The 22,767-nt window shown below is 31.3% G+C and overlaps 3 protein-coding genes and 2 non-coding genes across 6 annotated transcripts in view; 2 read left to right on the top strand and 3 right to left on the bottom strand.

The window, feature by feature from the left end:
• Positions 1-4: 4 nt before the first annotated feature.
• Positions 5-1,457, bottom strand: LOC100749347 (NADH-ubiquinone oxidoreductase subunit 9). Its single transcript, XM_003486424.3, has 5 exons — positions 1,242-1,457; positions 1,102-1,167; positions 707-951; positions 382-627; positions 5-293 (listed from the first exon to the last, which is right to left on the bottom strand). Exons 1-5 carry the CDS (start codon positions 1,303-1,305, stop codon positions 132-134), a joined length of 783 nt encoding a protein of 260 aa, XP_003486472.1. The 5' UTR covers positions 1,306-1,457; the 3' UTR covers positions 5-131.
• A 156-nt stretch (positions 1,458-1,613) lies between these two features.
• On the bottom strand, positions 1,614-2,863 carry LOC100749113 (COMM domain-containing protein 5-like). Its single transcript, XM_003486422.4, has 4 exons — positions 2,572-2,863; positions 2,293-2,485; positions 2,073-2,219; positions 1,614-1,952 (listed from the first exon to the last, which is right to left on the bottom strand). The coding sequence occupies exons 1-4, from the start codon at positions 2,666-2,668 to the stop codon at positions 1,769-1,771; spliced, it is 621 nt and encodes a 206-aa protein (XP_003486470.1). The 5' UTR covers positions 2,669-2,863; the 3' UTR covers positions 1,614-1,768.
• A 561-nt stretch (positions 2,864-3,424) lies between these two features.
• Positions 3,425-3,497, top strand: TRNAR-UCG. The gene has a single exon. It is a non-coding gene; the product is annotated as a tRNA-Arg (tRNA).
• Positions 3,498-3,744: 247 nt separating this feature from the next.
• TRNAY-GUA lies at positions 3,745-3,839 on the bottom strand. Its single transcript has 2 exons — positions 3,803-3,839; positions 3,745-3,780 (listed from the first exon to the last, which is right to left on the bottom strand). It is a non-coding gene; the product is annotated as a tRNA-Tyr (tRNA).
• Positions 3,840-7,556: 3,717 nt separating this feature from the next.
• Positions 7,557-22,767, top strand: part of LOC100748755 (ATP-binding cassette sub-family A member 5) — a 33,703-nt gene continuing 18,492 nt past the window's right edge. For both annotated transcript variants that reach the window (XM_003486419.4, XM_012380889.3), the window contains exons 1-3: positions 7,557-7,839; positions 19,258-19,426; positions 21,312-21,609. The gene's annotated coding sequence lies outside the window, so the exon portion shown is untranslated. The remainder of the gene's footprint in view (positions 7,840-19,257; positions 19,427-21,311; positions 21,610-22,767) is intronic.

Here is a 22,767-nt window from a genome sequence, read left to right as displayed (position 1 = left end):
AAAATTTTCGTTGTCATACTTTGTATCTATTTTATTGAAAAGAATGCACGGTAGTATTAAATAAATATTAATATAAAGACTAACACATGTTTCTTTCGATACATGTTTATAACATACAATAAAAATGTAATTTACTTTTTATCTTTAGATGAATCTTCTTCCTTACTTTTTTCAGGTTCAAGACGAAAATTAGGGAATTGTTCCCATGGAGTGGATAATTCAAATTTACGAAATTCTTGTGTTAATTCTAGCGGTTCGCATACTATTCTCTTGTATTCATCATCATAGCGTACCTATATTTAAAAATATAATTTTTACATCATATATTATCAATTGAAGCCAAAGCATTTGTGAAGCATTAGAATTATATTATAAAATTACCTCAACAAAACCGCTTAAAGGAAAATCTTTTCTTAATGGATGTCCTTCAAAACCATAATCTGTGAGAATTCTACGAAGATCTGAATTACCCAAAAATAGTATACCATACATGTCCCACACTTCTCGTTCGTACCAGTTAGCAGCATTATAAATACCTTCTGCTGACTGTATAGGTGTCAATTCATCTGTGTATGTTTTTACCCTAATACGTGAATTAAAAGTAAAAGAAAGAAGATTGTAGACAACCTAATAATCAAAACATTACATAACTATATTTATTATATGAAGTATTATATGGAGTATTAATTTTAAAATACAAATTTACCTCAAATCTATATTTTCGAGAAGGAACATCTACTGCAGTTAGATCCGATAATGAAATGTACTGAGTATTCTGATGACATTTCAAAAAGTTTAGCGTTTGAATAATTCCTTGTGGACAAACTAATATTTCAAGTTCATCGCCAGCACTTATTTGAACCTTCTGCACATACTTTGGTAAGCATGCACTAATATATAAACCCATATCCTTTATGGCTTCTACATCTGTTCTGATTTTACGCATTGTTGCTGTTTAATAAAAGAAAGTTGTGTAAATGTAATTTAGAAAAAGAAGTATTAAGATTAAGGAAAAGGTTATAAAATATATATGATAAAAATTCTTTACATTTAAAAACATTACATTATTAAATATATTATAAATAACAATTTTTTACGTACGTTGTAATTCTGTTTTTTCAATTTCCGTGGTACTTGTTCTCATGAAGGGAAGAAATTTTGGATAACCTATCGATTTAGTTTATAATTTATTACATGATATAAAACAGAAAATCAAAGAATTATCAATAAAATTTATTTACATTTTGGTGTTGTAATAGATAGATTTTGTGACAGCCTCCAATAGTTTTTTAACAACGATGACATTTTTCTAAAGGGCTTCGAATCTTTTCAAGAATACAGGCAGATCCACCTACACTTAGGCGTATGTATGTAGATACGATATTCAGTACGCACTCTAGTTAACGATATCGATGTCTTTCGCGCTTTACATAGCACATTGAAATTTTTAAAGGTACTAGGATACTAAAAATATTTTTTTAATTCTACGTGATGAAAATAGCATATACAGTGAAAATATCAAATGTGATATAATTAGTAGAAACTATTTAGAACTATTTTATTCGAATTCATGTAGTTAAAAATAATAAACTCTGTAAAATAAAAGAAGAAGGGAAAGTTAACTAATTTTATTAGTTATTTACATTATTACATGAAATGTAGTTTCTTGAAGTAAAAAGGATATCTTACATCTTGTTCCTTATTTCTAATACAATATTGCACAAGGTTAGAGTGAAAAAGACTTATATTGTTAGTTTTCATATCACCATCAGCTACATAGAATATTTTTTGAAGCACATTGTTTTTCAACCTTTCGCATATCTACAAGTATGGTTGCTATGGCATGTCTTAATTGATGAAACTTTGGCAAAGATAACTCAAATATTTGACGCTTTCCATTACTAAATGTCCATTCCATTATAATATGTGGTTCCAAGACTCTATTTAATATGCTAAAAATATTCATATTAATAAGCAGATAATTTCTTAAACATTTATAGAAATATGAGTAAAATGAATTTTTGTATTACACATATCAACATTACAAAATTTATAATTTATTAAACAGGTACCTAGAAGAAATAGTAATATCTATACGCCACTTGCAGGCTATTAGGTGTGGATAAAATTTTGTTTTCTGTATTAATCCTGATATTAATTCTGGTCGCTTTTGACCATATACTACTATAGATAGGTCATCAATACATTCTGGAGATAATCTGTAGAAATAATATCATACTTACTAAAACAAAATTAAAAATAATCGAATGTAATATATGGTAAAATACATACTTCAGTTCTTCTAATATTTGTTTAAATTCTGCAGGTTTAATACTTTGCGATATTGTGCCCAAATGAATCTTTAATATTGTAAAGATGACTGAATAATATTCATCCACAGTTTCTTCTGGTATATTGTATTTTTGACTTATTCTATCTAATATTCCTTCCTCTATATATTCTTGATTTATTGCTTTTACAGCTACTATATAAGTAATAAATTGCGATTATTTATTAAAATACAAAATACTTGAAATATTGTAGTAGTATAGTGTTACAAATTAAACTTACTTTGTATTAAAGGACGAAGAAATATTTTTCTTAAATCCGGAAGAACCTTTATTTTATTTCCTAAAGCATACAAAAGTTGAGTTTGGAAGGTTGTCATTTTTATTTTGACTTTGATATTTATTTTATTTGTATAAAAATTGAAAAATTTATGTGACAATTTATCTGTATAGGTACATTTATTAATATCTTTTATAAAATTGTAAGAAGTTGTTAATAAAATACTGCAGGTCTGTCAAATTTATTATGTATTAAGCCTGACAATTTGTTTTCTGTGTTTAATGCCACCTAGTAGATATGTACAAAACTTTGTCTATGGTAATATGGTAATATGGTAATATGGTAATATGGTAATATGGTAATATGGTAATATTGTTTGATTAACAAATGGTGAAGTAGGAATGCTATAACAAATCGCAGAGGGCATAAGAGACACCGCTATATTTTCGTGGTCGATATTTCAGAACATGAAACATGAAGTCTCATTAATTGTTACGTCTATTCATGCCTTAGTCAAGAATATAATCTTCATCTTTGATATAATGTTAAGGTATATCCTATATTTACTATATTTAATCAATGAGGATGCCATTATAATTGATATCTATTCCGAGAAATATGGATTTTATAAATGTAGATAATATAGATTTCTCGATTTGAATTTTACGATAAAGTTATTACAAGAACATATTATAAGAAAGGAAGTATGGTATAAGTTTTAACTTTGTTCATATTATGTGTATAAAAGAGAAGGTATATTATCAAATTTTGTAAAACAATAGATTTTGTATATAATAAATAATTATGTTTTTTTTAAATTGCTAGATATGTAATGTTTGGTTATGTTCTTTCAAGGGACCGTGTGGCCTAATGGATAAGGCGTCGGACTTCGGATCCGAAGATTGCAGGTTCGAGTCCTGTCACGGTCGAAAGAAATTAATTTTTCTTCCCGTTCAATATTATTTTTGTATTACATATAATACATTGCTTTCGGTACAATGATCTCTTTACATCCTACATACATTATTTTTGGAAAAGAGAATGGGGAAAAAGATCAAACAATCAAGAATACTCATTTCTTGTAAATTACTAATTAATAATATTAGATCAAAATATGTTACTTCAGTGTCATCGAACTGTTATTAATAAACCTTTACATAAATTAAAAAAAATATTTCCTTCGAGCCGGATTTGAACCAGCGACCTATGGATGTCCATATTTTTAAGAAACCAACTACAGTCCACCGCTCTACCAACTGAGCTATCGAAGGTTTACGATTTCGTGGTGCCACAGAATTGTATATGAGGTGAATTAATGTATAAATATTAGTAATTTAGTTTTTTTTTAATTATTTATATAATATATTTTATGATTAATGTTCTTATCTCATTTAAATATTAAATATGATTAAAGATGTAGGATTTAGTTTTATTATGAAACACAAAATTAATGAAAAATTTAAGACATTTACTATAAGAAATTATTTTTCAGGTATAGAATCAATGTATAATGTAGTAGAAAAAGCAAGGGATAACTTTTTTGTTAAAGACTAATACAAAATAATATGAAATAATGTGATATTTAATTCTTTTTCCGTTATTATAAAACTAATTTTAAATTCTTTGGTGACAAATACGCGTTTGTAAACGCTGAACGTGATTCTGAAACATTTCATTTGGTAGAGGAAGATAGAGGAATAAATATGACGCACAGATGATACGAAATGGTTTTCGCATGTCCTGACATTATTACGAATACAAAGATCGAAGATATTTTTTTGAGATATTATATCAGATTTTATATTACTCTGGTAAAAGTAATATGGACGTTTCGTTACATCGCAAAAATAAGCGAGTTAGCATTACAGGTTATGTAATGTTCATAGAAAAATTTATTGAAAGAAAAGTTAATGAATATGACTTATAATGAAGTAATTGTTTACTTTTTTAATTGGATTTGCCAAAGTTATAATTCAAGTAAATTTTCTGCTTAATAATGGTTTACTATCTAAAACAATATTATATTTGCTGCGGGTACCTTTAATGTCCCGTCAATTTGGAAAGAAGGAGGTCCTTCTCAAGTAACTAAAATACCGCTGAGTGGGAATGTTAATTTAATTACCAGTAGCCAATTAGCAAATTATTATCTGGTTATAATAAGTGATAACACATGATAATCTGACGGAAATTATTTTCACATCATGAAAACGAGCCATTAGTGGTTCGATAATTATCATTCGATAATTAACGTTCGATTATCGCACCGTTATTTATTGATTATGGGGTTTTAAAGAATATCGATTTTCAGTTATTTCATTAAAATAGATTGAAAAATATAGTAAATTATAAGCATATAATGAATAAAAATATTAAACAAAATAAAATCATCGGTATATTGAGTTAAAAATATCTAATTTAGAAATCAGTAAAGCGATAGATGTTGATTAGATTTTTAATAGCAAAGTCTTTTTGGGTGTGCCGTTTTTCTAATCGGAATTTAGTGATTATATCTTGACAAGACCACACCTAAATGTCAATTGTACTTTCGATAAATCCTTTCTTACAATTTCGTTCCAACTATTCATCGGATAATGTGGTACGTGTTTATGGCCACTTTGTGATTTCCAGCTTTCTGGAAACTGGAGTTTTTTATTAGATTAAAAGTAACAAAATTATGAACATTTATATATATTTTCAATCGTTAAACATATTTAATTTCATAGAATATTTATTTCTATCATTAAAAATATTCCATAACTACAACTTTTATTTTTATGAATTTTTCGTGTTTTATATTATAAAATCGTTGCAATTTATAAGTTTATAATTTCAGGAATATCATAATATTGTTAACTACAAAAGCTACGAATACATTATACATACTTCTTTAACCACTGAAGTACGAAGTTCTTAGATAGAAGAAGACTATAAGGAGAATACATCAATAATATAGTAGGCACCATACTCCTCAGAAGCAAATATTCGATATTGCTCTAGCAAAAGCTGAAAATTCGTTCATGATATAGTTCAGTGATACAAGACCGCTCGAAGATACTTACGAATATTGGCAAATACCCTCAGACCTCTGTCAAACACATTTTGTTTCTCGAAACAAGTGTCCCCGTCATACAGTGCGATTGTAGTATTGGTCGTTAATAAGTAACGTTATATAATCGCTTTAATCATGAATTTACGAATCTAATTATAAGTTCGAATTTACATAAACGTAATTGCATGTGGATAACTATTGCATGTGTGTGGAGGTAACATATGGCACGAGAACAGTAAGAACGTATGTTACGCATTTCTGTCGCATTAAATAATCATTTCTATCGGTACACCGATATACTTTTTGATTACGATTGCCAGCGCCATCTCTTCACCGTATAAAAAATTATTGAATAAATATAATAAGAATATGTTACAATATTGAAAGCTATACAAAGTAATAACTCTATTTTGAAATAAACGTAACTTCTATTCATAATTACATATCACTTTTTTTGTTTTAACAATTTATTCTAAGCTTTACTATTAAATTCTAGATTACGTAATAAGAAAATATATACTAAAATAATGTGGTTTGTCTAAGGTATTAACTTTATTTCGGAAGAAATTTCATTCTTATTTATATTTATTAATTTGGTTTTTTTTTGCTCTTAGATAACAGTCAAGGGTTGAAGCAATCATTTTATTTAAAGATACATAATTTATCCCCACGCGGTCACGTTCCCCGCAATAATAGTGATAGGGTGGTAGAAGGATGGAAATGTATGTCGCTATCCACCGGCTGACGTCGACAGACGGACACACCGTGTTTCTATTAAGTATAGAAGGGTGGGACGAACGGATAATTTCTTTCGGATCACGCTAACTTCAACGACCGATTTCGACCGAATGGGGTGGAAGAATAGAGAAAGGAACAGAAAGGCAGACAACATTAGAAGAACGCAGACGCGGGCTTATTCGCGACGGCGGTTTCGCGTTGTGCGCATGTGCGATTCGAGACAGGATTCGTGGACTAGGAACAGGGTGCGAAGCGAGAAGGCGAACGAAGGCAGTAAGAATAGAAAAAGACAGATCGTTGCCACGAAAACACTACAGAAGTAGAGGAAATAAGTAAATAATATAAAAACACGTTAAAAAAAACGTAACAGGGAAAGAATGATGACAAAATATAGTTTTATGTATGTATTTTGTTAACTTATCAGGTTAGTTATCGAGGTATATATATGTTTAGGAAATCCTAAGTCTATTCTTCATTAAGTGTGATATAGGTATCTGACATATTTGTTTCTTTTATATATGTAACACACCAAGATTCTCTTGTACAACAATTTATCGACTAATAGTATTAATGAATCGACAAGTCGCAAGTTATAGGTTATAGAGTTCTTTTCTATAATTTTACAATTTTGCATCTGGTAGCATAATGAGACGATTTGCAATTTGTACAGTTTGCATGTACAGCTTCTGTTTTGTTATCGAGCTTGTTATTATCTAAGAGAATTTATCGATGTTAAAAACTTGTAAAATTTCTTTAATAATATTAATTGTGTATGTAATAATATAAATTGTGAAAGAGGAGCTAGAGGCTCATTCCATGAAGTTAATTTAAAAAACTGGGGGGGGATAATAATGGTCATTTGAAGAGGTAAATTTCATTTAACTGTACTAATTAGTGCTGCATATATTGCGCACAATATGATAAAAAGTAATAAAAACAGAAACTGAAGATTGTAGTTTATTAAAGAGACTGAAGAAAAGCATAGTATATGAAGATAAAGTAAATAAGAAAAATTAATAATGTATAAAGAAACTATCGAAATACGAAACGGAAGTAACATGATAGAGCAAAGGGTGGTAAGGAGAAGAGATGGAGCAAGTTATAACGACTCGAAGAAAGAGTGAGACAGCGAACGCAGAATGACACAAAGGGTTAGTAGTGGGGATGGAGTAGAACAAGCGAGAAAGGTAAAGGTGGCGCTCTCGCGCAGTCTGGCGTCGTCGGTCGACGGATGTTCACTTAGGGTGTGTTTGCTCGTGACTTTCTTTCATTTATTCGTATTCGCAGCTGTTTAAATCGCGATATTGTTCGTTTGCCTTTGTATCGGTCAGAACGGTCGCCTTTTCAGTGTTTTAGCGAAGTTCGTAGCAGTAATACAACGATAGCAAGACAAAGACTGGTTATGCCGGTCGAAGAGTTTTTGTGACTCGTACCGTGAAGATCTTCGTACGAGGATTGCTAGTTTGATACGAGACAGTGATAAGGTAACGTTTCATTGCGGGAAAAGGTAGTACTTTTGAGTACACGTTTGACATGGTCTGCTGTCCAGGCCGGTAGCGAATCGATTTTCACGAAGAGTGAAGCGGGAGTTGCGAGAGAGGGAGAGAGAGCGTGAGAATGCTATGGTTGAACGAGAGAGAAGAAAGATAACAGGGGCAGGATCTACTATCTAGTTTTTCCTCCTTCCCTATTATTGTTTTTCCTTTATATTTATTTTATTTACCATATTTTATATTGTTTCCTTTATATACATTAGCATATTTTGTTTAGTATAAGATATGTTCTTAATTGTAGTTTGCTATTTTTGGCGATATTTTACTATTTCTCCATTTTATTAGTTTATATTCTTATCCTTCAATCACCCTTTCATTCACTTGGTTCAGTTACAATTTCCGCTTTCGTTCGTTGGTACGCGCGCGTGTATTTTGGGTAACTGTCCATTTCGACATGTCTCGTAACGCAGTAGAGGGACATGAACTCTCCATCGGAACGTTGCATCGAGAAACATACGTCCGGTGTAGTACTGCGTACTGCATCGGCGATGTTATCGTGCATTGATTCACAAAAAGCAACTTTGGACTAGCAACGGAGCCATGATTAAATCGTAAATTTTCCATCTTCGTGTTTGATCAATATAATATAATAATCAGGATAATTATAATAAGATATCAGAAACACGAAAGGAAAGTAAGTTGAGTAATTCGTACGAAAAACGAGACTTCATAGTAGATCAATTTCAGCCATTGTACTTTGTGCATATTAGCGTGAGGGACGAACCTTCACGTTACCTTCGAGAACCATTGATTTCCAAGTGAAAACTGACCCTAATTTCTTCATCGAATCGCAACATATGTATGATAAGATGGAAACAATTGGATGAAAGATGTTATCCTCGATCGAGGGTATTATTACCACGAGGATGTGGTACGACGTTTAGCGACCTCTACGTACCAGTGCAAAAGCAATAATTGCTTTAAATGCGTCCTAAATGAATTAGATACCATTGACCGTTTGAATAAAAGGTGACGCGTCTCTTGTAACCAGTTATACCGTGTGCAAATACGACATATAGTATGTCGACACCGTGTGCGTATTATAGGAACGGTAATTGGACGGAATTTTCGTTCTAGTGTGGTTCCGCGTCTCTGACCCTCTTCCACCCTCTGATTCTCCTCCGGTCGATAGACCCGACTTGACGTTGGGATACCCTCTCTCTCCCTCTTTCTCTCTCTCTCTCTCTCTCTCTCTCTCTTTCTCGTGCTTGTGAAAAGGACAAGGAAGCGAAAAAACGACCACGGGCAACATACGAAAATTCTATGATCGTGAATATACATTGGTTCACAAAAGTATGTGGACACTTACGACAAGAAATTTGTATGTATGTTATATGAAACATTTTGAAATATTATGAGCATATAATGAAACACGACTATCATGATCATATTGATCAAATTTGAAACTGATATAAAGTTAGCAGATATCTAGAGTGCAAGATACATTTAGTTAAAAGTTGGTATGTAGCCTGAATAGCCATCTTTATTGCTCATCACGTTAATACAGTAGCTGATGAAAATATTCGAACACCTTTTATATATATATTATCTTTGTTATATAAAACATTTGAAATTTCAAAATGTGTCATATAACACACGTAGTATATTCAAAGAAGGTTTCTATTTTACTTTTATGAGCAAATCAACACTTTTATGAGCAAATCTATATATATATATATTATGTACACTATATGAAGGAAAAAAGCACGATAAGTCATATTTTCTATCTTTTTTTATAATAGAGTAGTTTTAAGATTCAGTACGTTGTTAATCAATCCCATATTATCAAAATTGTTTATATATTTGTTTTTCTGTCCGCTTCAAATTGTCAAAATATCGCTAGTCATAATATTATAGTGTCGCAGATGTTAAAATAGAGCTTGTCTTAATAATTGTATCTTTGACTTTTGGAATTGGATTATAAAACTTGATCAATTTATCAGTTATCTTTAAAAGACTTATATCTTTGGACCTTTGAAAATTCTTTTGTTTAGTCATAAATTAACATTTATGTTTTCTCCTATGGTCTTTATATGTACATAGTATATATAACGAGACATGTCCGGTGCTTTCCGCTCTACGTTTTCCAAATCGATAATCGTGCAGCCACAAAGTGCTCGCAGAAAACCTACGACAATATGATGACAAACAAAGTGACAAGTGAAAAATACTAGTAAGAGTTTCATCTGGATCACGTAAAGTATTTCGTAAGGAGGAGCGAATAAGAGTATGTAGGGAGAAAGGAAACTACACAGAGATTGTGAAGCTTTACGGGCCGTGTTAATCCTTTGCATTTGGGACACAGTATTGGCACGATCTTTTTTTCGTGTTATAAAAGACGCTATTCTATTCTCAAAAACCAAACTGACATCGGATGTTTATGCAAATTTAAAGTTTTAAAGATACAATGATTTGTTCCACTCATCAAATATTATAACGAGTGCAATAATTTGGATATTTTACATATATATTTTTATATTATATGCATTCCGTGCGTTTTTGTAATTCTTAAATTTTTATAAATGCATAAAAATCCGTAGTGACTAGTGACTAGTGACTAGTGTCGAACTTCTCAAAGAAATAAATTATTCATTTCTATTTACTGTAAGAAAATAACATGAATAAGTATAAATTCTCAGGAAACTTTTGACAAATTATGTTACAATTTTTCTTATTTAACTTTTTCTGTGAACAAAGATATTGCAGAGGAAGCACAATTCTTAGAATCCAATTTTGACCAGTTTTTCAATGCAAATATCTCCCATCGTCTGGCGCACAGAACACAGCTGGTGGTGTTAGACCTTCCGGATGGAAACGATGCGATGTTTCTTTGCATTTCGCGGATCGACCCCCCCTTCCTTTACGCAGTTATGTTTTACGGCTTCTTTATGGCCTCTTTTCTCACCAGTAAGACTGGAAAATGTCGAGTGTATAATTGACAACGCGGAATAAAATTTCGGTCCTTTGACTCTTGGAAAAAATGAAGACTACAGAAGAGAAACATGACAAGTTATTATTGTCTTTCGTTTAAAAATTGAATACACTGTCAACTATATATGTAACATATTTCAATTCTCACAGGTATTATTTCTTTAGTTTCTTAATTAAGTTATAACTTCACTCTCTGCTATTCGTTATACGTTTTCATGACTTGGAAAAGTGTAATGTATTTCTTATAATAATAAACGTAAAACACAATTTTATGAAAAATAACAGTGAACTATGATTCTCAGCCAGTCAAATATAGATTTATCATGTTTCCCTCGTATAATTTTCGCGTATCAATATTTTAAGAAAATGCACGTCGATAACATCTCTATTTCTATTCGTTTCTTCTTTTCACATATTCGTGGAATGGAAATGTTGCCGGTTAATGCAGATAAACGAGCGAAATTGATAACAACTGACAGATTGAATTAGTGAACCTATACAGGAACTGTGATGCAAATGATGTCGGCTGATAAAGCCTGCTCAACCAGTGAAACAGAACTGTCTTATCGTTGACGTTTTCAAGAAATTGATAATGAAGATTTAGCTTCCGGTTGAATTATCCTTCTTTTATTCTGGTATTTTAATTTTTTACCACGGTCGTAATGATAGGTTAAGAATTACGCGACGGGAACATGAAGTAACACGGGATAATGAATAAAGTTGGGCAAACGGAGAACTCTATAGGGAACAGCGAAATGGGACATAGGATCAGAGCTTTCGCATTACCCCAATGGTGAATCCATAATGATCAGCTTCTGAGAAAATCTACTCATGAATTCTTTTCTTTAAGGATAAAACTAGAAAGAATGCTTTTAACAAAAAATATTGGCATTATAGTTCTTTATCCTAGGAACGAAATACTTTACTTACAACATCAGAATTTTTATGATAATGTCGATGAATAGATTGGAAATGTTAGCCTCGATCCAAAATGAAATGGAAGTTACAGAGATTCGTATCTGATATCAAACTTATTTATGCTTATGAAATGAGTTACAAATCTATAATGATTGGAACAAAAATAAGATACTTTATAAGATCCATCAATTGAAGTTTCTTGAAAATATTGCGTAAAATCCAAATTATAGTATAAATTAGAAATAAATTAGAGATTTGAACCCCCGATAAGAAATTAAATTAAGTCTCAATATTCCGTGTTGAAGATCAACCTTGTGTTTTATAAAATAGGTTTATGTTTCATAAAATTTATGACTGGAACAAAATTAAAATACGTTATAGGACCTACATTGTTATCATAACCTCAATGAATAAATTAAAGTCTCAGAATCAGCTTTCATACAAAATGAACTTATGTTTAAATATTTCGTATTCGAGATCTGAAGCTGTATATTTCATAAAATAGGTTAGGAACTTATCATAAAGTAGAATCAACTTATTCGTCATTTTTTGAGGTAAACATAACCTTGTAAATTCACATTGAATTAACGTTGATAGTTCCTGTTTTTACCGTGAGAACAATACAGATTGTAACGAGATGTTCTATCTAGCTATCTATAGTTTGCACGATTTTCGTCATACACGATTTAATCCTGAATACATGTATGACGAGTGCACTGCAACAAGCAATTTCCTAAGGTCTTTGTAGTGCTTCGAGATTATACGCTTATGTACGCGCAGATTTGTTCGTTTTCCCTTGTCTCGCCACCATTAAATCCTGTTATTTTTCCTTTATACATTCATTGTTCGTTGCAAAGTTTTACTTCTTGACGAACGGAAGAAGCTTCTTAAAGATAGTCATTCGTTCGTAATTTAAATCAGTTCCATTGGGTAAAAGCTTTTAAAATAACAGTGTAAGAAGTTAATACGTTAATGGTTATACAGGGTGATTCATAAAAACTATTTGCTGTTATCTTGCTTTGAAACGTAATATAGATGGTGTAAAAGGATTATAGTGGAACTTTTTCCACCATAGCATATCTTCTCGAATAATTCAATTGCAAGAGCCATAATATCGCCGTTAAAAAAATTTGACCTAGGAAAAAATTACCTCCGTGAGTGAAACTTCTTACGTCACGTTTGTCCTCTAAAGTCTCTTATCCGTTATTAATTTGCGACATCAACTGCAGTAGCTGGTGTTAAGTTGGTCCCTACTTAATGGATCACTGTATATAACAGCTGCGACAAAGGTATGTCGTTTAAAATAATTAGAAGATCTTGTTTCAGGCGTATTGAAGTGAGCGAATTAATTACATAAATAGCAAATAAATTTCCATATGTTCAACTTACCGTTGCATAACTTCCCAAAGTATTGAATATTAAAATACTGATAATATAATAGATATATTATATATATATGAAATTTCTTAAACATTAAATAAAATTAAATGTTCTTCCAATTATTTCGAACACTTATATACAAAGCAAGTGAATTAAAAGGTGCTGAAGAAAATAAGGTTTAATGGCTTTAATATAGAGATCTAACGCAGCAATTATCTAAAAACACGATCGTAATATAATTCACCGCAATCCGCTTTTCATAGGCTTAGTCCCCTCGGGCTCTTTTCTAATTTATTGTTTTATAAATAACGTAATTATCTATCAAATAACCAAATAATTTTACAAATTGCAAACAAGTATTAGTATAACTATTAAGTCTAATTACAAGTTACAAATAACCGTATTATCCACCTGTCTTATTTCTACAAATTCTTACAACCTTGATATATTTTCTTTCTCTTTTTTTTTATTTTGTAAACTCATTTACGTGATGTATCATGTATGCTTATATCTCATGTTTATTCGCAAAGGTGAGATAATATGCGAATTTACACAGTGCTTGCGCAACGGAAATAAATCAAGCTTTTTATCCATTATTTCTTTTGTTTTTTCTTTCATCCTTTATATATTTTTAAAACGATAGAAAAGATAACGATCTTTCCTTGTAAACAGCCAGCATTTCTTGTCCTGTGACGTGCACACATCAATACCAATCGTGTTCGAAGATAATGCACAGTCGTTTTACGTATGTGTTGCACAACGTATGCGGATACAGATGCAATGTGTATCTACAATGAAATATTCGTGTTACTATAGGTATAGTATGAGCAGTAGAGAGTTCTTGATCGAATTTTTCGATATTTTTCTCCATCGAAGTAAATATTGTCTGACCAGAATTTTATGGATCATTATTATTTGTTTTTTTTTTTTTTTTGATAAATTCAGTTCTGAGTTTATGATAAGTATTCTTCGTTTTTTATCGAGTGGGAGAAAGAAATATTGACAAGGAAAAGATTGGATCTTTTAAACTTCATTATTTTCTTTTTTTTTGAAAATGTTTTATTAATGTCAAACTTCTTTTAACTATTTAAAGTTTGGAATTTTACGATCTGAAATTAAACGATTTTTTAATTTTTAGACAATTTTATACAAAATATACATATATTTAATGTATACGTATATATAATATATCTTCATCAAAATTCTTTAAAAATTGTATATTTTCAAAAATGGAACAGCTAGAAGAAACTTAAAGGATGCTGTTGAAACATTCTAAAAAGCAATAAAATATTGTTAAATTTAAACAATTTAACATAGATTATATGTGCGGTACATTAATTATAATTAAAGTACATTAGACATACGTATATATTAAACGAATTCAATTTCTTTAATTTAATAAGGATATTTTTATCATAAAAAAATTCTACAAAAGAAAAGAAACTCTAAAAATTCTAACATAAATTTTCCATTAGTCAATGCCCTATATAATTCACATTCATAACCTCAATGTTAAATTCGAAACTATATTATCCACTTATATCGGCTTTATGTAATAGAAAGGAAAGACTAGTGATTAATGGACATTTAATAATTAACAATCGTAACGCTACTGCCACGTAATTCGAGCAATTACAGTTATATTGTATTCGGCGTTGGTCGACAGGCGTCGTTATGGCGTCGGTTTGTCTGGTCTGGCTCGTTCCTTACCTCGACAACCCTCGATGTCGTGGGGTGAAGACCCTGCTCGTCTAGCCAGAGTCTCCCGTGCATTTCGTATTTATTATTTATACGCCGGCAAGTGTCTACATCCGGTAGGATACGCGCGGGAAATCCACTTCGTTAAAAGTCTTGCGTCGTGCTCTCCGACGCGGAGTTACACGATTAGGGGCATCTCGTCGGGCACTTCTTAAAGTGAGCATACAAATTCGATATCGTGACATGGTAAGTTTTTTCATTTTATATGTGTAAATAATGTAAGTAAGAACGATACGAATTTCCAGGAATAAACAGTAATAAAATAGCTGAACATCTAAGAAAAAAGGTCGTATGAAAATTGATACAAAGAGGGTTAGGTTTGCGATAGGTTAGGATAAGTAAATTGAGAAATATGATATTGCGCGTGTGGAATCGTGGGGTTATTTACTTGGCATGAACGATGTTTATATTAATAGTTTTAAATCCAGAGAAATGTTTTTATTTTATATTTATTGTATTTATGGTAAAATATTGTAAAGAGATATAAATATATTTTTTGATTACAAGTGTGATATTTATTAATAATTACGTATCGGAAGCTGTATTTCTTATTATTTTCAGATATTAAAATAGATTACTTTCTTTTAAAAGCTAAGATAATTGTCCAGATATATTTAGCTATTATATGGTAAAAGATAATTGGGAAATTAGATAAAGAGAAATAACACAAAAGCAAAAATTTTCGAAAAATGAAATTAGCAAAAAAAAAAATAAAATTAGATAATACTTCGTTACTCGTACGATAACAGTATATCAATTTTAATTTGTAGAATTTAGAAAAAGCCACTATCTTCTGCGTTATGTCAAATTCATAGGAATATTGGATTCTTTTCTTTCTTTGACGCGTGTGTGCGTATTTTTTATTTGCTTGTAAGTACACGTATTCTCAATTGCTTAAATAACAAACGAACATAGATATAAATAATTGTAATTCAGATATAAATGCTAGTGTGTGGTCGAGTTTTCTTCGATCAGATCGTGCCATGTTTCATTATTCATTTCATCATGCGACATGTCACCGCTATAAACAACCAAGGTTTCCCGATAAGAATGTAATTTTGACAAATTCTGCCCTGTATTCCGCACCACGGAGAGATGAACTTTTGCGTCATACAGTTAACGTGGAGGAATTTATGAATTTCAAACGCACTCTTTGTTGATTACTTCGCCATCGTCAAAGAGATAGTATTGTTCTATTGAATGAAAAATATGGGAATTTTCAGACAGTAATATTTTATTACAAAATTTGCGACAAAAGGAAATTAATTGAAATTTTTTAAAATAGTTGAAGATTTTATAATGGAAGGATTTGATGAGTTATTATACTGTCTAATTTTTAATTTTCAAATTTTAACAATTTAATTCTGGTCTTTTTTACGAAATAAGGACAGATTTTAGGTTTAATTCACGTAATGTTCAAAATTTACCAAAAAGAACAGGCTAAGATCAACAATTTTCTAAATGATGGGAGTATTTCTGTTTATTTAAACATGTTTAAATACTGTTGAAATCTAAGCTGACCTATCTCAATCTTTTTGGAAAATTGCAAATATTAAGTGAATTAATTAGATTGTAAAATATTACATTTCTACTTGTTTTTATGAAATAGGGAAAAATGTAAAAATGCGACGCATTTTTTAATAATAAAAAGTGTATTAGTTTCTCATGCTTCTCCGATTGATTTCTTGTTTTAGTAATAAAACAAAGCTTTTAAAAAAATAAGAGTCAAATAACCGAAATTGAAGAAACTTTATTATATAGTAATATAAAAATTTTGTCAAGTAATATTTGTATTATGGAATTCACGATAAGGAAACTACGAGAATTTTTTTAAAATAATCAAAGGTTTTTGGATTAAAGAATCTGTATAGTTATATTTATTTAGTGATATGAGAACAGCGATATTTTTTGCATCATGCATTATGAATAATACACGTAATGTCGTGAATATTGTAATTCTGAATTGAAGAATGAAATTGAAATGCAATGACAATTGGAATTATGTAAATTTAGATTACAAACAATGATCGCCATTCATGAACTAGGTTTGAATAAGAATCTTAGAAAAGTGTTGCCTTCGTGTATTGATTAAATCTCAAGTCAGAGTTCGAAACTTAAGTAGAATAATAAGATGAGATATCTGCACGAGTTGTCGATATCGTTGTTGGTAAAACAAGCCACGATTCATGGCGAAAGATCGTGATGACCACACTCAATCATTTTAACTATAACCTAAGCGTTAATCTAACCAGCCTAAACGTTTCATTTTCAAATCTAATTATTTAGATCATGATTGTGATCACGAAATACAAGCAAAATATTTTTCATTTTCTTTGTAGCTACATTTTTACAATTTTTTATAATTAATTCACTAATTATATTTTATTTCTCTGCTTAATACGATATGCATAATGAATTCAATTTGAAAGAAATAAGGCGTAAAAGAGAATACTGATAAGGTAAAGGTATCGGTGACTGTAATTACAGGGTTTTCGATTTTCTGCTTCTCTACTTTGTCTACATTTGTAAGTATCGACAGAAAAGGGATATCTTGTAATAGAATAATTTTTTAATGAATTTTTGTTAGCCTTGTGATTGCGTCTTATTTCTAAAAATAGGAAGAAAGTATGATATAAATATGAGTTCACAGCGAAGTATAAGGAATGAAATGATATTAGACTGGCTATCGATATGATAGTGTGTAAGAATAGGTCGATGAAAAAGTGATGGAAAGAAAATGAAATCTCAAGGAAATGAAGCTATTAGAGAAAGAGTTCTTATTAAATATTTTAGTCGGGGCAATTGAAAAACGGAAGAAAAATACTTTTTCATTAAATTGAAAGAAATACTTATACGATATTATTCCAAGGAAAGTAATTTATTTTTAATCTATTATAGAAATGAAACTCAATTCGCCATAAGTTCTACTGTAGAGTTAAGTTTTTAATAAATATTGTCTATATATTAATAATTATTTCTTCAGTGTTCGAATTCTAGAAATATATTACGCTTTTTTAACGTTTAAATTTTAATATCTATAATGTTTCAATAACAAATTTATGCAATTAAATTTACATGAAATTCTTTCGTTATTTTCCATAAACAATGTAGGCTGTTATTAATAAAAACAATAAAGTGGAAAGTTTCACGTATTTTCACGGAATATAAAAGTCGACATCGATATAAAGATTAATATTTGTTAAATTTCTGAAGCTCCTTTCACTTTGTTTTTTTCATTTTTCCATCAGATTTTTTATTTCTATATCTTCTATATTTCCACGGAGGAAGTACTTTAAGAGAATTCCTGGCAAAATACGGTTTGCTGAAGATATACCATACCGAATCAAGACAATTAGAGTCTCGCGTTTCCGCACAATTCAACAGAATGAATCAAGTTTCAGGGACGAAGGAAATGTGGCGTGTTTCGTGTGCTGACTTTTTGTTGAACGTGTACGTGACATCCGTGGATTCGTTTCCCCCTGTTTCTAATTGCATTTTAACAATATTTTAAAGGATACAAGAAATTATATTGACAATTTTCAGTTGTATTGTTCACATCTTAATATACTAATATATAATGATTAAATACTAATAATAAAGACGATGTTAAAATATTAATGAAATGTTAATTAAATACTAATGAGATCAAATAAAAAATGTTAGACATTTTTTAACTAAATATATGAATTGATTATCTCCACCTTTAATACAGCAAGTTTCAAAATTTGTGAATTCCATTTCATGAAAATACGCATGAAACTAATATAAGATATGATGTGTGCAAATGATTTCATTGAATTCAACAATTATATAGTATTAAGAGTCAAACATAAAAGAGGCTTGCTAAGATTTAAACATAAAATGGATGATCACTGCATCCATATTATTCCAATGATCGATCGACGATGATCTCACCAGGTGTCACACCACCATCTGCAGTGCTTTCTCAATAAGCCTGGCACCACGTGCGTTTCCTCTTCCTCTATCGTAACATCCATTATTTAAAGAATAATCGACGTAACATCCTTCGGTAAATCGGTGCTTAATTGTTTGCGATATTAAACATCTGCGTAAAAGGTCGACAGGGATTTTTACCATCGGCGAAAGATGCCCCGTACTTAAAACATTCTACTAGAAATTGAAATTCTCCTTTCTTTATTAGCTCATTCCGCCGTATCATATTTCTTCTTCGCCTTACAGCATTTACACGATGTCTATGTATCGAAAATCGACTTCAATCTTTCGCGAAATTACTTTCCTTCGGGCCATTAAGTCCTTCGACGCGAAACAAAGCTTCTTCGTTCTTTGATACGAGCCATAACGAGTAAGTAAAAGAGCCTTTTCGTTGTTATTTGTTGGTAGATGAAAGGCAAACCCCTTGGTTCCAATCGAACGTAGCCCACATGGATGGAGCAAACCGGAAGGACTAAGAGTCCATCCCGAAACACGTCGACCCCTTGGCCTCCGACTCGCTTCCTCATCGAATTGTGTTCGTCGCCTGAGGATTGGATTGATTTTATCGTAGCCAAACGTGAGTGTTACCTTTCACTTTTATCGCCAGATATAATCGGCATTCTTGAAGATTTTATAAACAACATATCTAGTTCGACGATTCGTTGTCCAACGAAAAAAGAAAAACTAGTCCAATGTGTTTATGGTTATCATAGATAAGTCTATACGCATATTTTATAAACTTATTTTGCGCGTATCGTAACATTAAGGAAAAAATTAAGAACCAATCCATTACCACCAATTTCTTCTCATCTCGCGATTAGACTGCGTATTTTTGTGCATTCATAGGAAATTTCACAGTGAAAAATTGCATAGAACATACATAATATGAAAAAATATATAAAATATTCAAAGCATACAACGTTTTCTATAATGCTTAGTAAATTAAACAATTTTCTACCGAGATTCTACTTTTTTAATAATATTGTATAAAAATCCTTAGAAAACTGCACTTTATTTATGATGTTGTTATATATGTAGAAAACCGCAAACTGCGAGAAAATCGAGGTCTGTAAAGATTATTGACCAGTGTACAAGATATTTTATTCAATTTGCACAGGAATTTACAAAATGTAGCCATATTCTAAATGACTGATTTCTAATTCGAAAATGGATACAGTCGATGCATTTCCTGATGAATTGGCACGTTTGAATCATCCACCAAATGTGTATATCGATGTATATAGATTCTTATACAAGTAGTTATATCACTTTTCAGACATTTAATTCAACAGAACACGCATTTACGTTAACCATAGTGTAAACTCTAAACAGGTATATCGTATAACATGATTTCGATGAAGAGGAACTATTTTGGGATATACCAAGTCGACTGCGGATTTTCGTGCAATTATGCGAAATTTAAATATACGAAAATGCACAGAATGCATACATATAATATAAACAAATATATAAAATATTCACAATAGAATATTACTCCTTATAGTCTCATAATAGATACATAAAACGAACTTCTATTTGAGTTCTACTTTTTCAAGTATAAACTTCTATAAAAATCCGGAATTTGCTAGTAAGAGGATCGAACCCAGTTAGAATTGGACCATAGGCTCATTGTCCATAAAGCGTCGTTTCTCAGAAGCGTAAAACCGAATCTACACTGTTCTATTCTGGAGGAACTTTCATTCCTGGATAGAGACGAGGATGAAAGCAACGTTCATCCACAGTGTTGCACCAAAGTGAAACAGTTTCGGCTTAAGCATAGTCTATTAGACGTGACGATACGTCTACGACGGTGTTCGATCTACGAGGCGTATATTAAAATACATTTTGTTGTTACAATATTAAAATAGCGAGCGACGAGGAACAAGTTTTCATCCTATATATCACTTCATATTAGATATTAGATATACTATATGTCACTTATAGCTACAACGTACGCCTCGTTACTCACCACGTTAACGCCAGTCATCATGACGAAAACGCGTAACGACGAAAACGGTTCGCTGCTATTTCGTGAACGGGTGCACATTACTTTACAATGAGCGTTGCATGGAAACGTACTGTTAGCATCAATGCGTCTAATACGCGTCTATGAAGCGTCACTTGGCGAACAGCAGGCCTTAGCCTACCGTTATATCTCTTATAATATTATCGATTTCGAAACTATACTCTTACGATAGAGACCACCTTGTTGAATTCCAACTGCAAGTAGTTATCGGTAAAATCATGTATGTATTTGATTGTTTCAGCCTGACGGCCTAGAAATTGGACTTGGTTTTACATAGTTTACAGAGATAAAACAAAACTACAAGTAAACTTATCTTCAAATATTTTCTCTTTATACGAATACTCAGCCCGCTACGCTTCATTCATCCGTTCGTTCCGTCATTTATTATCTATCTTATTAGTGCGATTATAAACCCAATGTGTTTGTTGAATTACAGCGAAGAGAAAATCACGGATAATCGGTGACGGGGACGAGGATGGCCAGGAGCAGCGGCATTACAAACGTATACCGGCGATGCACCGATTGCACCGTCGTCGTTCATCGCGATGCCGTTGTCGCAGCTTGTAGTACGTCCACTCACGAGTCACGATCGATCGGAATCGGGTACGGTAGAAACGGCCACGACACTGCTACCTCTGACTACATCGACTATTCTGCTAATTTCGATCAGGGAGAGGGTACGGCCGATTAGAGTCGCCCTTTTCGATACAACTGTCCAGCAGCACGTGATTCACGTAAGTTCCACGCCCCCAACAAACTAATTCTTCTCTCCTCTTTGTTTGTTTTTTCATTTGTTGCGTCAGTCAGTCGGCTACGTGAGATTAATCTCTTCTTTCTGTTTAGCATTTCGGGATTTTTATTTGTTCCTTGTTGGTAGAAAGATATCGAACGACCCCATTCTTTTATTATCGAGTAGGGGGTTGTTAACGGATAAAGTCAATGGACTCTTTTTTAAGATACTTTATAGCAATCGAGGTTTGGATTTTTACGTGCTTTACGACCGAAATCTCATTAAGTCGTTACAAATGAAATGGTTGAATTCTTAGCAAAACTTGCAACGTTTATCGGGTCTTTTTTTCGAAATAGCAGTGTTCAGATTATGATTTAATATACAACGACTATTACAGGTGACAGTTCTAATTATTATATATATTATTATATATATATATTATATTATGTATATTATATATATTATTAAGTTCTAATTAAATACATATACTTTGGTTAATTTGATAATTTCTCCTAGATATCTATCTCTTAGATCTTCTTTGTGGGAACAGATAATCTAATGTTAGGTGACGTCTTAAATCGATGGATAATTAGAAGTTGTAATTTTTTATCCCAATATTTAGTTGTTTTTATAGCAGGATTTTTAAGAACGTTTTTGATTTTGCAGTTAGCTTTGTAGAGCGAAAAGGATCTAAAAATACAGTTCTGAAAGTGGCACAAAAATTGCTATCGATACCATGGCAATGTTCGGCCGTGAAAAAAACAGGTCTTTTGTTACGCAAACAAGTGTAAAGAAAGGGAATATTGATTTTTGCGAAGGTTTGACGATAAACGTGTCACCATTTCGTTATCTATCGGTTAAATTAGATTCTAAATGCTTGGTTATCGGTTTTATTGCCAAGTATCGAAACTTTTATGATTCGAATTCTATGAATCATGTACGAGTATTTTTGTTTGTTATTGATGTAAACGTCTAACAGCTGTATAGTTACTTAATATACGATAAGCAACTAGTCGTCAGTCGTTCGTAGCTCGTACCATGGGACACGACTCAGAAAATTATTTAAAACATATATTCTTGGGAGAGTTCAACCGTAATTTCAGGTATCTATTTCTTCAATTTAATTCTTATCGTTTAATATTGTATTTTCACATCTCTTTTT

Source organism: Bombus impatiens, unplaced genomic scaffold (genome assembly GCF_000188095.3).
Source record: "Bombus impatiens unplaced genomic scaffold, BIMP_2.2 scf_0114, whole genome shotgun sequence".
Lineage (NCBI taxonomy): Eukaryota > Metazoa > Arthropoda > Insecta > Hymenoptera > Apidae > Bombus > Bombus impatiens.
The sequence above is the reverse complement of the archived record's forward strand: the minus strand, read 5'-3'. Positions and strand labels throughout refer to the sequence as shown.

Bases quoted from the DNA above. Each gene is read 5' to 3' on its own strand.
- LOC100749113 (XM_003486422.4), bottom strand. From the start codon at position 2,668: ATGACAACCTTCCAAACTCAACTTTTGTATGCTTTAGGAAATAAAATA. The intron at 2,220-2,292 runs GTATGTATTTTA...TTATTTCTACAG, and splicing joins CAAATATTAGAAGAACTGAA to ATTATCTCCAGAATGTATTG. The intron at 1,953-2,072 runs GTACCTGTTTAA...GAATATTTTTAG, and splicing joins GATATTACTATTTCTTCTAG to CATATTAAATAGAGTCTTGG.
- LOC100749347 (XM_003486424.3), bottom strand. From the start codon at position 1,305: ATGTCATCGTTGTTAAAAAACTATTGGAGGCTGTCACAAAATCTATCT. The intron at 952-1,101 runs GTACGTAAAAAA...TTTATTAAACAG, and splicing joins TGAAAAAACAGAATTACAAC to CAACAATGCGTAAAATCAGA. The intron at 628-706 runs GTAAATTTGTAT...TTTGATTATTAG, and splicing joins CTCGAAAATATAGATTTGAG to GTTGTCTACAATCTTCTTTC.